Source organism: Bombus pascuorum, chromosome 7 (genome assembly GCF_905332965.1).
Source record: "Bombus pascuorum chromosome 7, iyBomPasc1.1, whole genome shotgun sequence".
In the NCBI taxonomy this organism is placed as follows: domain Eukaryota; kingdom Metazoa; phylum Arthropoda; class Insecta; order Hymenoptera; family Apidae; genus Bombus; species Bombus pascuorum.
In genome coordinates this window covers 8,799,493-8,817,462 of record NC_083494.1, presented here as the reverse complement: position 1 = coordinate 8,817,462, position 17,970 = coordinate 8,799,493, and the positions used below count along the sequence as shown (strand labels likewise).

Sequence of the window (17,970 nt, the reverse complement as noted above, 5' to 3'; positions counted from 1 at the left end):
TTAAACTAGCTGAAGGCTAAAATTGAGCAGCTATTTGGAATACCGGCGCATCTGCTAAAATCGTGCTTCTGAAATGTTCAAAATTGAAACTCTCCATCGTTTATGGAATCGCGATATTTATGAAAAACCTATAAAATCGATACTGTACAAATTTCATTTTTAATATAGAATAAAATGACATGAAAAGAAAAAAAACGACTACTTTAATTTCAGTAAAAAATAATGAAGCTTCAAAAAAAAAAAAAAAAAAAAAAAAAAATGACTTTGGATTACCTTTTTTCTGAATAGCTGGTTTTCTCGTTACATTATAATATTGAAGGTAATTACATATGTGCAATATCTCATTAAACGCACATTTAAGTAGTTATAAAGCAATAAAAATGGATATAAAAGTTTTTAAAAATATTTATCGGGCAGAATTCTTCCTAATTTTATAGCATTGTTTTTATCCAAAAATGACAATAAGTTTTTAATGTCCTAACTTTTCGCACTTTTCAACATAACTACGAAAGCAACGAGAATTCTGCAGATAACATTTCTTCCATTTTTATTTTATACGAGCGATATTCATCGAATCCCATGTATTTACGCGAAGTACAAAAGATAGATTAAAAAAAACGCATTGTTTAAAAGAATTAAGATAAAAATTCTATGTCGACTCTGTCGTGAAAATTAGAATTTCTTTAAATGTATATCTTTTGTAATTTGAAATACATTAAACCGAAAAAGCGCGTTTCTCAAAAAATACCTTTTTTTTATCAACTTGCTTGTATCTAATTGAATTATGGCAATACAACAATAATAATTTACCGGCGTGTATAGTAATTTTTGTAGATTATAAAAATGCGACAATCGGAAAAATATTTCGAGAAACGCCCATAACTCGAAAAGCTCCTCCTCAGTTGCCTCATATCGCTCGAAGTTTCTTTAATAAATTAATGAAACAACGTGCCGAGCTTGCAATAGGCCAACAGACGTCTATTCAATCTTCTACTTAACTAGATATCGTTTCGCCAGTTAAACGACCCTGCGAAATCATTGGCACAGTAAAAAAATCGATTGTCAAATCGTATGTAGGTCAGGAGGATTTTTATTCAATGGATGACATGTGGGTCAGGATCATCTTGACCCAGAGGTTTACGACGCAGGTAGAAGGAAAGAGTTGTTCGGAGCAGACGTTTGAAAAACGGAAGACTCTTCTTTGGAATTCTTATCCTCGTGATTCGTATACTAATGCGCCTTACTTTCAAACCGAACGTCAAAGGATCGCGAATATTTTTGAGTTATTATAAAATATAAAATATTATCCTTATTTTAGATACGCTGTCAGTAGAATGCGAATATTCACGAAAAATATTTGTACGAATATAAGAAAGAAGCTTATGTAGGGCTTTAACGAGTTACTTCGTTTTTTACGGTGAGTGTATGTGTTAGCAAGATAATAGAAATGTTAAGAAATTATTTAAATTCTAAGTCAACGCTAAGGTAACATTCGTTTCCTTAAATAGGTAGACTCTGCATGTTAACTAAAAATTCGTGCTGCTATGAATACAACTAAAAGAATGAAACTTAATAAATAATTCTTTCATTTTCTGAATATTTCACTAAATATTATATGTATTTTTACGTAGATATTTATTTATTTATCTGTATACGGGGATCAGCCCGTTAAAATACACGTATTTACAAGGTTAGCTAGACTGGCGAATACAGATACGTAAAAAAGCGAAAATATTTTTGCAAAATATAGATAACAAAGTATAGTTATACAGTAAATTTAGAACGATGATAACGCGTCGTAAATCGCTCGCTTGAATGACACGTCAATGGAACGCTCGATGGAAAAGATCTATGGGATTTGAAAAGCTGTTAACTGGAAAGCAGATACGATTTAGTGTATCTAGATGGAAGTATTTAGACTCGTAAGCATGACGTTGAAATAGCCACGGTTTCGCTAGTTTTGCAGATGATGTATTAAAATTAATCGATGCAAGGATACGCGATATTATTTAAACCTTTCCACCTTTGAATTTCCTATAAATGCATAAACATCCCTACTCCAGAAAATGCATCGACTTCATCGATATATCTTCATCAAAACTAAAATGACAAAAAGATTCTTAAATTCCGAATTCTTTTTGCTAAAAAATTTTCCTTCTACGCTAAAGAACTCGCACCTAAGTCACTTCCGTAATTTCCTCCTATTATCAAAATTTACTGTTCCAGCATTCTCGAGAGGTCAAACACCGCTCAAGTATTATTAAAGAAACTCTGCAGAAGTGGCTACGAATTTAAATTAATCGCCGTCTTTAATAGTCGTTCGAATGGAAAAATCGTGTCCGCCTGGACAGCGTAGGACAAAAGGGGTACACGAATATGGCGCGTATTTAAAACGGAAGTGTTACAGAGAGGCGCGGAGTGCTCTTGTCGAGAACGCGGGGGTGGGTTCCGGCACATCGATCCCTCGGCTGCAGTCTGGTAGAGCCAACCCTCGTGGAAGGGTGCACAGGCCGATGAGATAGCAGGAAATTGAATAGTGCTTTCGCCTGATAGTGAGCCGAAGTAGCACTGTCACCATGCGCGAACCGTCTAGTCTGTTTGCTCGAACAAGCGCCGACGGAACCGCGTCACTCTTTTTTTCTTTATTTTAGAGCACGTGACCCACTTGTGTCCTTTTGTACAGACGTTGTACATGAAATGGATGGAATTTCGTTCATATTTCTAACGTGAATCGTAATTTCGTTCCTATTCGTTTTGTGTTTACTCGAATCGCTTTTGGTCTTTGTAAAGGAGATTTATTCTTCGAGGAAATTAGTTTACACTCTTGTTAGCTGGATTATCTTTTGCCGTATTTTAATTTAGTTTTATGTATCGTTTACGACGGCAGTCACAACCTTTTCATAAGAAAACTGTATATTGAAATTTAAAATAATCAGACAACTAAGATTTTGACATTTTTCAAATCACGTTACTCGTACCATGGAATCTAGTTCACATTTTTAAAGCGAGGTAATACTACGTTTTATTAATTTTTTTATTTACTTGATTCGTGATTCCTTTTTTATTTTTCAAAGAACAACCTATTTATCCAAGGAAATTAATTTTGATTTACCAACTTCTAATTTAACTTTACATATCGTTTGTACACTTTCGTAAAGTAACTAGGTATTAAAATTCCAATTACGCATGGAATTACGTTTTGCATAGATTTTACGCTTTTCAACAGCACGAGAGAAAATGGGACGCGTAATAATTGCGTCAGGTAATTAACCGATAGCAAAGAGGCGCGCGTCCAATGGACGCGAACGTGTGGTAGGTCGTTTTATCAGTTGATTTTGACGTTCGTTCGCGCGATCGATTCGCTGTAACTCCTGCACGACTTCCGGCGACGTGATCGTTCACTGATACTCGAACCTTTTTCTCGTTCATTGCAGCGCTTAAAATGTCTGGAACGGAGGCACATGGCGGTGATACGAGTCCCACGCGTCAGCCAAGGTAATTAAAAAGTAATTGCTCTTGATTTACTTGGTGTCGAGGACTCCTCGAAAATCGGGTCGATTCGTCATCGTCTCTTTTTTTCAAATTTTCACGCGTTTAGTGGGATAACTTTTTCAAATCTGATTGCCCTCGAACCATTTGTTTTTCGTATTAGATGGTGTCAGAAACTTTTTTCTCTACCTCGTTACTTTGTAACCGAGAACTTGGTATAAACGCAGCGGGATATTTAATCGCCAAGTTTCCACTTTCTACCCTTAATTGCATTACTGATTGTAAAACTCGAAAGGAAACGCGAGCCGCGAAAACAACGTAGGAAAAAAATTCTCATCCAACTACTTTCCAGAAATCGAAGCTTATAAGAAAACGACTCTTGTCTGTGTGTGTCTTTTTTCAGGAAAGCAAAAGGATACTCAATTCTTTTAATTATTGGTCAATACGCTTCTATTCTCATTAAGAAGAAAATATTCAACAAAATATTCATGCTTATATATTTACGTCTGTAATTAAATGTAACTAAATTACGAAGTTGCGTATCAGATAACAAGTATGATGTTCATAGAACCGGTTTATAATTTATTCCACAATAAATCAAGACACGGATCATTTTTTACAATATGAATTTTATCATGCTGCGTGTCTTGCTTCTGGTTACTGGAACATTATGATAGAAAATGGAAAAATTTGACAAGGGCTGTTTTTGACACGAGTTTCTTAATTTATACGAAAGGCAAATGATTAATACGAAGGATTAATGAAGTTCGTGTCCCTAATTACCAGCTTCTTCGAGCTGCAAACGTCCTCGTTACCAACTTCTAAACATGTTTCCAACACTTGATGTATCAAGCTCGTACTGTCACATGATTCCGCGGCGTTCGTCCTCGATATTAATTGAGGCATTAATTATCCCGGATCTAGAACCTCCATGACTCCACTTTGAAGGACGGATTTCGAGTGAAGCGTTTCTACAAAGGAAACTATACCGTTAAAAGGGCACGCGCTGAATCGAGCTAATTAGCGAGCCTGATCCATCAAAGACGCGCGAGTAATAAGTAATTGATATCTTTGCGAATTACCGATGCCCTTTGCCTCCTCTTTATCAAGAGGCTTATAACGAGAGACCATAAAGACCATCATTCATTTTTAAAATACGTCGATGGATCTCGTTTGTCCTTCTGGCGATAATATTTTCCTATGAAATTCCAGACAGAGTAGAATTCACAGCGTCGGGTTACCGGCACGAACGTCCTTGCTTCCGGAACCCCCACCCGCCGGAAGTGGCGCTCCACCGCCGATACCACGCCGCCATTCCGCAACACCTACGGTAAGTAAAGTTTAAATAACTTCGCTGTTTTGATTTATATCCGATTCCAGTTTAATCGACACCCAATTCCCACTTTCTTTGCTCCGACCAAAAGTTAAAACTCCGTGGATACTTGTATGCAGCATTTGCAATATGTAAATTCGTTTATTTTTTTATATACAGCGTATGTTACACAGTTGTGATTAAACTGTATATTTCCACGTAGACTTTAATTTCATGTTTTCACGAACATAATATAAAGAAATAAAGATCTGTTTCGTGTACTATAAGTTGTAAAAAGTATGTTATTTATAAATATTTTATATGTATTTCTATACTAATATGTATCCTGTGTATTTCCGCAGATTGAAAATTACCATAGACGCGTACGAGTTCGCAGTCCAATTAATACTTCGCTTTGGATATTTTCGTATATTTTATTTCTCTATATTTCCTCGCATTTAAATTTCCAATAAATACACAAACATTCGCAGCCCAATTATCAGCGGTAAATCTCTTGCCACACAATTACAGTGAGGAAATAGAATGCATCACCGAATAATTTGAACTTTCGACGCTAAATAATTTGAAAGGAAAATTACCGCAGTTCTCGAGCCTTCTTCTTTTTCTATACATCATGCCGGTTTTGTAGATGGAATTTTCGTCTAAATCGTACGACCAAAACTGAACAATTAGTGGCACGCCGACACTCGACGAATTAACAAAGACAAAAAGCGACGGCGTAATCTCTAACCGGCTGGTTTTAAGTGGTCGTAGTAAATCGAGTAGAAACAACGAGGAACGAAACGTTCTCGTCGTGGTACTCGTTCGCACGTTCCTCGAACAGGGTCCACGTAATTAGTGGACAAACGAGGGTTTAGTGGATCAAGCTGAATCACGTCGGTTCTTTTGCACAGACAAGTCTGGACACGAGGACAATCGTCACTCTGACCACACGCACACCATCTACATATATACACCACACACGGATACACGGAGCTATATAGTCTAGTTGCAAGTATTTTTAACACGACACTTTCCATTGTTCTTTACAATTTTCCTCCTGTTTTACTGGTTGCTGGATATCTCGGGGTTTAACAGCCAAACTTTGTGTGAAGACGACCTAACAGGTCCAAAGATATAAGTCTTTTTAAAAATAGCTGAGAGAACCGGAAGTTTTATGAAAGCCGAATATATATTAATCATTAGGCTATGAATTTTTACGCATTTATGAGAAAAAAGAAGAACAAGAGTTAACAGAGCTCATATAACGTACTAATGCACAAATATATGAAACATCCAAAGTATAGTACTTGTTATATTTAACGATTAAATGAAACTTCTGTTTAGATTTCATTTTGTTACATCGCGATCATAAAAATATGAATTTGCATAAAAATCCGTAGTCTAATGATCATTAAGACAAGCAGTGTTTCATTATCTTTGATACCGTATGATCATATTCTTCAAATTTTCAACGCAATGAAAATCATACGTTCAGCTGCAAAACCAAGATATAAAGTTAGTTATAATTAAGAGAAAAGAAAAGTTGCGTATAACTTCCGCTTCTTCGGTTTTGCATGCAAGTTGAAAAAGACGAAACGCACAGCTTTCACTCTTCGTTATCTGCATCCTCGAGGGATAGCAGTTCAATCGAGTAGAACAAAGGCAGCACGGAGGAAACTCTATCGAGAAACTTGTTGATCCCGCAGGTTGCTCCGCCACCGATACCACTGCGGCCGCCAGCGATCCCAAAACGAAGCAAAAACGAGAAACCGATCCCGATACAACTGCCGACGAGACAGGAGGGTCAAATGAATCGACGGAAAGCCAGCGATCCAACTCTACCTTCTTCGTCGATTTTATCCTCTTCTTGGACTCACGATACGAACAATGAGAAGTTAATCGATCTGGGCCCGTTGCAGGCTCAGGATCAACCGGACAACCAAGAATATACGTTGAATTTTAACAGCAAGGAGGCGCAAAATAATAATGAGGAGAATGATTTTGTGGCAGACTTCGACAAGGCGAATTTTGAGGAGGATTGCAAGCCGAATGAGAAGTCTAGTTTCGAAGAGTTGCAGAAGGCGTCGAAAGATTTAGAGAAGAGGTTGCACGAGAGAATCGTGAAGAGCGCCGAGTCGAAGTTCAAGGATCAGGCTAGAGAAGGAAGACAGAGACAGGGGGCGAATGTGCAGAATAACAGGTGAGAGAAATTGATGCGATTCGTAGATGAGAATACCAAAGGAGAGGTGGAGGGATTTAAATTTTATATCAATGTATGTGCCTTTTCATATCATAATATAATTAATCAAATAAGCAAGAAGCATCGAATTTATTTCCATTTGTGCACTTAATCAGTCAATTATTGATGATAATCGGGAGGATTAGTGGGAAAGAGGTGCGAGAGTATATCAGCTTTTTCAGCAGCGAGATGATTATAGCAAATAATATATGTATAAAATTCAGATTTATCCAAAGAATCTCGTTATAAATTTTCGTTGCTAAGATACTTAATCCGGTTTTTTTTCTTTTTTTTTTTTAATACGAATTTCTTCAAATTTTGTAAAATTTGTCTTTACTCGCAATTTCCTTAAATTAAAAGTTTCGTCATTTTTCCTCCGAACCCCTAAATTATCTCTCAAAATATCATTTCTAACCTCGCATCATCCAGCGATTTTCTTTCCTTTTAACCTACCCACGCGTCAGAGCCGAGCTTCCAATGAAATTCCCCTCGTTCCACGTAACGTTGGTTCGCCCTAAACTATGTCACCGTGTCACCCCGGCGAAATCACGTTAGGAAACTTTGTTGCACGCGTGCAACAACGCGAATTCCAAAATGAAGCTAATATTTCCAAGTAGAAGGAAGAATCTCAGTGTTTCTTCCTGAATGACAGTAAGCAATTACATCGTTGGAAAGCGTTCGCGTACGGTAGAACGTGAAGCTACTATATTTGAAAAACGTTTTACAATGGTTATACAAATTTCTCAATGAAGAAGTCTTTCAACAAAATGTAATACTTGATCCTAACTAATTAGCATTAACTAAGAAGTGACTAATTAATTAATTCGTATATTTGTACCATAATAAATGCTATAGTGTTCAAGTACTTTCTTCAGTCACAGTATGTGGAAGACAGAATTTATAAAATATCTTATTTATTTGTATAATATCTAATTTATAAAATATCTCCAATTGGCCATTTGTCAAATTATCTGTTGTTTGTTCAGGAATTTCATTTTTGCTCAACATTTTTTGCTCTTCTCGCTCCTTCCTTGATCTATACATATAGATGGCTGTGTTGTAAATACGATCATTTGGTCACGTAATTTCAAAGATTCAGAAAAAAATTGGGTTTATTGGTAACAGTTATGTTTTCTATTACAAGAAATCACAAAAAGAACTGACTGGACCCGTCTCGTACCATCAAGGAGGAAAGCTTGATGTGGGTGTGCCCTTTTGAACTTAGAACGCGGATTCGTCGTCCACACTTTTCGGCAGAAAAGTGAGGGTAATGATCCGCGATGCCCATTGGTTAATAAATGAAACTGTAAAGACAAAGAGGAGTCGATGCGGCTCGTGGGCATCCTTGTTCATGAGAAAAGCCTATTATCTCACCAGACACCCGCTTTCTCCGTAAACCGAAAATGTTTATGTGAAGAGAAATGAAACTGAACAGATTCGGTTTAGGGTATCTCCTTAGCCTTGTGGCGGGTCAGTGTAACAATGTTTGACACATGCCAGACACATGTCAGACAAAAATTCGATCCGTGATAATTTTAACGTCATATTTAAAAAATGATAAAATAATAGAAAATAACATTTTTAATATCATACCACAGAAAAGTGTTCCTGTTACATTATAAACTAGTCAAACTTGCATTCCTTCCACTGCAATTGGCAAACTTTCTAGCCACGAATGACACAGACGAGCGTGTTCAAGGCAGAGGAATTAGCGTCGAGACGCTACGGCCGATTACGCTCGCGACAGACTAAACGAAGCGTGAGCTTCGACTCTATCTCTGCGTTCGAGTAGACGTTTCGTCGCAACGATCTGCCGTGGTCGTAAACGTCCCTAATACTCTGCTCGCTCGCCACGTGCGTTTTAGTGTTCCGGAGGATGAGGATAAAAGCATCCTCCGCATTTCGAGGGAACGTCGACCGCTTCTTTACAATTTTAGTACACCTGACGGATAGATATTGCAGTTTGACGACGGAAAATGGTTCATAACAAAATATTAACTCGTTAACCGAAATTTCCACGATGGTAGAGGTTAAAAAAAGTTAGTAAAAGACAAATCAGTTTCTGTTGGGTTGACTTTTACCCTCGCAAATGCAAATATGATTATAATTTTTTTTTATGGAAACGAAAGAGAGGGTTCTTAAATAAGAGAATTACTACGTCAAACAAATTTCAGTGATGATGTAAAAAATAGTTACGATTTCTCTTACAAAGGTTACAATTTACAAGGTACAGCTATTAATGTTTACATACAAATTTGGTGCAGAATTAAAAAATTTACGCGAACACAAACAAGTGAAATACAAAGAAGAAACAAGACGGTGACGTCGTTAATTCAGACTTCCTTCCATTCTTAGCACCGGAGTTTAATAGAATTCTACTTCTCGCGAACACCTCTGCCCTCGTTTCGTTATTACGAACTCCGGTTTAGAATACCTCGCTCCCTTTCGTACTTGTTACGAAACAAAAAGGGGAGCGATGGTTTGTTAAAGGCTGGCGAGACATCAAAGGGGTGGCGGAGAAAACATACATCACCACTCGTGGTAATTTCACCTCAAGAGAACTCTGCGGGGCACTTTTTTAATAAATCAAACGACGATGGAACTTACGGGGCTAATTTAATCGACCGTAATCCACCCTACATGTCTTTCTCGTTCGCCAACTTTTTCACTCCCTTACGAGCTCACGATGGTTGCTCGTCCGTTTGTTCGACAGGCTTCAGTCGTCGAAGACGGGGAAGGAAGTCTGCAAGGAAACTGCAGACAGAAAGTCTCGGGAGAAAATTGCTATGTCCCGGAGGGAGGCCCTGCAGGACGACGAGACGAAGTTTGCAGCCCTGGTGAGGTTGCATCGCGAAGCAGAGAAGAGATGCAAGTTCGAAGAGCTTCAGGCTGCCTCCAGAAAGCTTGAGAGACGACTATACGAGGAGGACGATCACCTCAGAGCGAACAAGGAGAGATCTATCGGCAGGTAAGTACCTGCAGACTTTATACGTTTGGAAAATACCCGAAGTTGTAGAGAATCGAATTCAGAGAATCGTATAACGATGTTTAGTTCCTGACGATAAACGTGGAGCTACTTCTTAAACTAGATAGATTGTTCTCAATATTTTTATAAGCCTGTAATCAAGGTTCCCAACGAGCAGAAGATATTTTAAAATTTGCCAATAATATTATTTAAAGTATTAACGTGTGTCGGACGCTTTCGAAATGTTGCAACGGTATTTAAAAAGATATATAACGTTTCTAATTATTTCTAAAGTTCCAAATAAGTAGAAGGATATTTTAAGATCTTTCGACAATATTACTTAAGATCCTAACTTGAGTCGTAAATCTCTAGGATATTGCAACGGTATTTCAAAGGATTTTATAACGTTCCGAATTATTTTCTGGTATCTTTCCCTCTCGACGATTTTGCGCTATTTTCCACGCCCTATAAAAGATTCTTACATACATACATTCTACAAAATCTTAGTCTCGTCCATTTGTCGTGTTCCCCCTGTATTTCGAACATTGCGAAAAGAAGACTAAAAGACCTCGTTCAAATACATTTTTCTTTCACCAAAATCAGGTACGAGGAGCAGAAATCCGCGGAAACGGGACCGCGCGGGAAACACGAGCCGGAGATGGATAGGGTCAGGAATATTTTGCAGCACAATCTGAGGAAGGAAAGGAACTGCGAAAAATTGGAAAAGCTACCGAAGGCGACACAGACGAACCTTCCGCCACCCCTGAGCGCGATCTCACAGAGCTCCGTACCAAAGCCTATCAGCGTTCGACAGGACAGCAATGTTTCTTCGGATAGCTTCAGTCAGACTAGCTCGCCTAGTTATACCAGCAAGACCATGGAGGCTCCTCTTTTACCCCATAAATATGGAAAAGTACCAGGTAAAGGTGAATTTGACGATTGTTGTGATAAAAGAAATAGATTTAAATTTTATCGTTTGACGTTCACTGTGTTATAATTTATTCAAAATATTTATTAATTCAAACAAAGGTCAATTATTTGCTCACCTATATACGTCATATGAAGGAATTCGCGTTATCCTGGCCAGTGGGAAAAATTGCTAATGCGCAGAATATTGTATGAAATTAAAAAGTGCTATTAATTTCAAGATACAGAAGAAAATGGAATATCAAAATTTCTATTTTCTCGTTTTTAGTTAGCGATCGGCTTCGAATGGATTAAACAAATAGAACTTGGAAGTAAACTTGAATTTTTTATTTCAAGAGATACTGGACGTTGAAGTTGAATTTGGCACTCAAGCGAAAGAAATAGATTGAGATTTCGGAATGTAGCAGCATACTTAACCGAGCTATGACCGATATTTGAGAAATTTCATAGCGAGTACGGCTGGTGGTGGATCGAGTCATGTAACCGATGCCAAGCACTACGTGATGCGTCTTAATCGCACGTTTCGCGTCGTTTAGTTCCGTTAACGTAACAAATCCACGCGATTTTCCAAACTAACCCCACCTATCTAACACGTTTACTAGAAGCAGTTCCACCGATCGTTCAAACCTATTTTCCATCTCTGACAAATCACGTCTTTTCTGTGTGAATTTCTACTGTTCAAACATTTCGTTCCAATATTCCTCCGTATCGGACTCAACGATTTAATTACAACCAAAAGGAAAGAGGAAAAAAAAGCGAAATGACTCACTCCTCTTAAAAATCGATCTCAATTAATCATCCTGGTACTCGTGTCATTTCCCCCTACCTCCTATTCAATTGCATCGGCTCGTTCGTTACAAAAGCGAGCCGTCGCGAGGCTTCTACGTGACACGAATCCAGTCTTCCGTTTAACAGAAAGAGCACGTTATAACATATCCTCGTCTTCTAACCGCCTCTGTCGCCATTGTCAACGATCCTGCTGATGTTAATGAAAATTTCTGACGGAATTTTCAGATAGAGCACTGGTGTCGGAGCCGGACAGTTCGTCCGGTCGACCGATCACCAAATCGACCAGCACACCAGCGAGCTTGCAGGCGATCGTCAGAGTTCACGGTGGTAACAACGGCTCCTTGCATCACAAGGTAAGCGGCCCGGGGACGTTTTCAATGCGCAGATACGAAACCCCGTTACGTAACGGCGAAAACGGCACGATTAATTCTTTCGCGCTCCGTCGTTTATCGATTGCGTTCGTTTCCCACGCTGTTGTTACGTAACGTCGAACGGATGGATAGAGAGCGTGAGGAAGAGGGAGGATGCAAGAGGAAGGAAGAACGATATGGAGAGATATACGCGCGGAATTAAGGGTCAAACGATTTCTGAAGGCTCGTACGCTCGGTCGAGCGCGGATTTGAAGGCCAGCGTCGACTCCAAAGCGAGCTTGTTGATACGTTGCAGAAAACCGGAAACGTTTGAAGTCAATTCGGTTTAATTGGTCACCCGGAAGCTGGCCCTGGTTGCGCGGAGATTGAATTGTCGAAGGATCGAAGATGATGAAAGTTTGTCGTTTACTCCTTCTGTGGCCCTTTTGGTTAAGCTCTATAGTAGAATGAAGTAAATAGATCGTCTGTGTAATCTTGAAATATCATATTTAAACTTCGAGCGGGGAACTTGGTATGAATTACTTGACATGGATAATTTGGGTCATGAGTAATTGTAAAACTTCGGCCTGGATTTCAGTTACATCGCTTTAATTTTAATTCGCGTTGCATACTGTATACGATAAATACTATAGATGTAGCGTCTATCGATCCTCGTGGGAATGGAAAGACACAAAGTACAAATTAACATGAAATATTGTAGAATTAAGCAAGTTAAATTAGATTGTTGCGCGCTGCTCGTATCGTTCGCTGGCATCAGTTGAGGGTCAAAACTGGTTTCTGCATTGTTAGTGATATTTTACGAACCATAAATTACAAATTGCCGCGTCTAATAATCCCTCTTGCATAAATTTAGTAAAAAGTTAAATTGGATAAGTTGTTTACCAACGTCGAAAAGTAATAAAACAATCGAAATTCTACGAGTGTTGTCGAGTTTCAAACTCGGCTGAATATTTGACTTGTAAAAAATATTGTCTGATAAGCTATTATACAAGGGGCTTAGATATTTTGTAATTTTATTGAAAATCATTCTCGAAACACAAGATTAAAACGTGATTAAAACACAGAATGAGATGGAGGTCACACGTAATCGCCTCGATATGGGAATTTCAATGTGTTTTCGCGAACGATATCAGCGATGATCGCGGCGGGTTAACGCGATGGCCGGAATAAATGAACGCGGGATCGTGCGTTTCCATGGGGATCGATAACTCGCGTCATTTGTTCCTTTTGTTCGGAATCGGAGAAACGGCCGCGTGTTCTTTCCGAGTTATGTGCTCGATAGCGGTGGGAAATGTCGGGAGCCGGTATCGAACTCAGGCTGATATCACTTTACATCGAACATTGGCGGCCGTTATTAACGCCGAAAATAGCAGTAAGCCCAGATAATATTCGCGAAAATTTCCAGGACAGGTGCGAGTCGATGCAACGTTTATGAAACCGACAGTCCACCATTTTAATTGCTTCGTTTGTTGGTTTGTCGTTTCGCGTTCTCCTCTTCGTCGATTAGCTTTATTGAAAATAAATGACTTCATGGAATTTTCCGTATCGTTAATGAGATGTTTCGATGAAAGGTAAAAACGCGATGTTTATTATGTCATTGTGACACTGCATTTACATACAGTGAAGGAAACAAACGAAGGAAATCGTTATTGATGTCTGTAGCATTGATCGATAGTTCGACAAAATTAATAAACCAAATTAACTGACTTCAATGTTACAGATTCGGTTAAAATATAACTGAGAAATGATTCTAAACTTTTTCAGAATTATGTACTCTAAATATATAAATACATAAAAAGGGAGTGTTTAAGCATCCGATAAATATAACATTACATAACAATCGCAACTAAAAATCGTATAACTATGCGTCTAAGAAATGCGTCTAAGTAGAATGTGTCTGACTAAAGCGCGCCTGACTAGGTGGTGACGACTGAATCTACTTAGACACGTTATTTTTACGATAACGTTTCACGTTCTTCTATCTGTTTGCTTGTGTAGTAGCGTGTACTGTTTTACGCATTATAGAAGAGTATAAAGAATGGAATTAATGCATTTTAATCACGAATGAGTTTCCCATAGCGAATCACATAGTGGAACTCGATATTACGAAACTCTAATGCCATTTATTCTGCGTATATCAAAGGACATTAAAAAGTAACAACGCAAAAACGTTTAATGCACTAAAATTAAGACCAACGAAGCTCTTTGTACGACCGTCAAAATTAATTCCGCCGAACATCCTCCAGCTCCTCCCACCTATAAAACCAACCATTTTTTACATCACAACCACTTCAAATAAAAAATCACGACTGTGAAAAAGTTTCTAATGTAATTACCGGCGAGTGAAGGATGATAAGGTCGCTTTTTCGTGCGTCGAAATGGAAATTTCATGGGAACGGAGGTCGAACGCAGTTAAAAAGCGACGAGGAATTCGGCGAGTCGGGTTTGTCAACGAATGTAATTTGTCGTTCGCTGGTGCGATAGGACTGTGAGGAAATAATAATCGATATTTGGTGCCAGAGGGTCGACTAGTGCGTACCAACATGTAGTTAGCGTGCGTTGACTCCTCAAATACGGATCTGTTGCGAGCATGGTACGCTCGCCCGACATCGCTGGCTAATATTTCCCTCCATTCGTGCACCCGATATACTTCCAGGGAATTATGTAAGCGACGACGAGTCAGCCTTTCCCTTGTCGTTCTAGTTCACCACATCGAAATCATTCTCTTTCTGTATGACTATCTAGATATTCGTTTTTTTTATGAAAACTAGGATACGTGGATCGTAGATGAAAATTGAATATGTGGATTATGGAAGATTATTTGATTGAAATGATCGATAGGATTGAATGGGAGAGCTTAGGGTAATGATTTGAAAAGAATGAGATTGATTTGATAATTTATAAAGCCTTCTCTAGACTATTCATAATTTCTATCCTTTTGTGAACAATTTCTTATATCATGGAAACTAGTGATCTCGCTGTTTTGGCAATTTTCGTATCGATGTAAGTTTTCAAAATAAAAATTAGTAAGAAGTTTCATATAAAACAAGTTTAATATGAAATTATGTTTCATGCTAAAGCTTGCTTATAAAAAGATATACAAAAAGTTGTCCACAAATTGGGTGAAGAAATTAGTTTTCAAAGTTGTGATTAAGTTTAAGAAAAGTTTACTACCGTTGTTTTAATTATCATCGTTAATATCACGGTGCCTTTTATGACCATTATATAGACAAGAATTAATCTAAGAAACTAAAGCTCTATTACTTCTACCTAAATAAGTTTGAAAAATCCAAAACCATTAACGCCAACTACAATAGCTTCCCTCAAATCGTTTTCAGATAATCAGTGACATGACTAGCAGACATTATGTGACTAACGGCAGCCTGCGCTTCAGATTCGTGCAGGTATTCTTCAATGCTGTCGCGTTGTTGATCATCGCCGGAGGTCTGACCATTTACTTCAAGTGTAAGTAGACACCATTTTTATCATACTTAAAACGTATCATGTATCCATTTGTCAACGGTACGACGTACATGTACGCGAGTGTAATCGCAATGAATTGCCGATGAAACGTGGAAAGTTGTTGCACGATCGTCGGTGACAAACGTAAATGTTGGTGACGTTAGGTGGTATAATGCACGAGCACGTAGCACGAGGAGCTTTGTGGTAGCGAAAGATCAATAGAGCTCCCAGTTCCCGCGTGCTACTTGCTTTCAAACATCAACACTGGCTTCGCGTGCAACTTTCTTCAATGCACCCGTTGTTTTCTATCGGTTTTTCCCCCAGTCATCGTTATTCTTTTGTTTAATTTTAATTAGTCGTAGTGTTTAATCTATACGTTAATATGGAAAGGAGACGAAGATATAATAAAAATTGTGTAGTGAAATCGCGTTAATTTCGGGAAATATCAGTTTGTTTAAAATAAGAAGTTTGAGTTTATTCCGCGAGAATGTTGATGGAAGAAAATTGCACGTTTCGCTCGAGTACCTGAAAGAGTTGCTCGTAATGTGTCGCGCGTGGCGGTGCACAATGACAGAAGGCACTCGAGCGTATGAAAACCGTGTCGTACAATACTTTTCTTGCAACATCCATTAGACGTGCGTTAATCAAAGGAGACGTGGTGAAATATCGCCCAACAGGATATGAAAGGTCGGACCTTAAAACTAAGACTTTCCGAAGTTCAAAGTTGCTCAATTTTTGGACTATCTCGCTTGCTACGAATTAATTTAATGATTCGTAAAAAAATCCTAAAATTAACAATTATAATAATTATAATAAAATTAAAAATCATGAAATAAGTGTCCAAAATGAATTAATAATGCGTCGATAATTACTTCATCCAAATCACTGTCATTTTCACTTTCCACTAAATTTCTACTGACGATTCTCTGACATGTTGAAGCCGTATTTAATTGCAAGATGATTGCTAAAACTAGATTGTGTAGTGTATAATGCAAAATATACGAAAATCAGTCATCATTGAGGGACGTTGTGAAATACGATAGGTATATGCAGGACTGCAATAGAAATAATCGACGCGGCGTATCAAGCATCCGTATGAAACCCAACCCGGTCCATAAATTGCACGGACTTGGGTCAGTCGAAACGAAACGAGAGTACGTACTTGTACAGTGCACAGACGTCCTCAATAAATTAATATTGACTCGTTTACGACTAAAATGTGAAACAATGATTCAGAGTTACATAAAGGTAAAATTATTACGAAAAATAAATTACACGATTTAGATATCGTCAAGAAGCTAACTGCGATAAAAAGATTTTCATAATTTAAAAACAGAATGTAATTTAATTCAATTTCTTCAAAATTCGTATAATTGTGATAATAATAATAATACTCTTAAAAAATCAATCAAATAATTCAATATATTAAATTGCTTGAAAAAAAGGTATTAAAAATGAAATGTTGCATTAACAGACATACTGGATCAACTTAAATGTACAAAACAATTTATTATTACTTTTACTTACTACAAACATTTTATTTGATAAAAAATATTTGGTTTACAGCGTATCCAGAGACGCTTATACGAGTAGAGAACAAAACGATCTACACGAACATGGTCACGTTCACGGAACGAGTTCCAGCGGTGACCGAGGAAAGGAATCCGGCGCCAGGAGTGTGTCTGCCCGTAATCGTGACCTTCTGCAGGTACCATAAGGTAAGCCTGCCACGTTCAACCATTGTCCACGTGCCGTGCGTGATTTTCTTGGAAATAATTTCCAATAAGCTCGCATGGAATCCGCCCACGAGATTCTCCGGAGTCGTCGAATCGAATTAAAACAATGCATGTCACGCGTGTCGTCCGATCGCTGTATTTTTATCTATGCTCAGTTATGTAGAAGACGCTCGAGGTATCGTGGACTGCTCCTCCGCGTTCATGGTATTTCTCTTTCGTTTGTTTCACACTTTGCAAATATTTGAAATTAATCTTTCTTTAGCGCGGAATTGAAACTAATCTTTCTTTCGTTCGAATCGCGATTCGAGGAACAGAGTTTTAAATGTTTGGTTATTTGAAACGATAATATTAAGGAAAAAGAAGTTCTCAAATTATTTACAGAAATTGCAAGATTTTTTTATTGTATCAGACAATCACCGTTCTGTAACAGAACTTTATTTTCCGGTAAGAACAAAAGTTGTAATTAATTTTTACATCGATTTGGAGACTAGAAACCAATAAATGTGATAAATAGATTATTTGATATCGGTACGGTGATAACACGATAATAACGTAGAGCGTAGTGGTATACGTTTAAAGTAAAATTAAATAATAGAACTTCTATTAATATAATTTCAAACTATAAGCCGCGCGAACTTATAGAGGGCTAAGTAATTTAACTGAAAACATTTCAACTC

General features: G+C 37.9%; 1 protein-coding gene across 1 annotated transcript in view; it reads left to right on the top strand.

Annotated features, from left to right (window-relative positions):
- The window catches only part of LOC132909177 (uncharacterized), a 41,398-nt gene that overhangs the window by 14,317 nt on the left and 9,111 nt on the right, over positions 1-17,970 (top strand). The window contains exons 2-9 of the mRNA XM_060963836.1: positions 3,435-3,495; positions 4,702-4,819; positions 6,511-7,004; positions 9,757-10,011; positions 10,612-10,928; positions 11,950-12,077; positions 15,434-15,560; positions 17,124-17,275. Of these exons, the coding sequence (XP_060819819.1) occupies positions 3,443-3,495; positions 4,702-4,819; positions 6,511-7,004; positions 9,757-10,011; positions 10,612-10,928; positions 11,950-12,077; positions 15,434-15,560; positions 17,124-17,275 (1,644 nt within the window). The 5' untranslated portion in view covers positions 3,435-3,442. The remainder of the gene's footprint in view (positions 1-3,434; positions 3,496-4,701; positions 4,820-6,510; positions 7,005-9,756; positions 10,012-10,611; positions 10,929-11,949; positions 12,078-15,433; positions 15,561-17,123; positions 17,276-17,970) is intronic.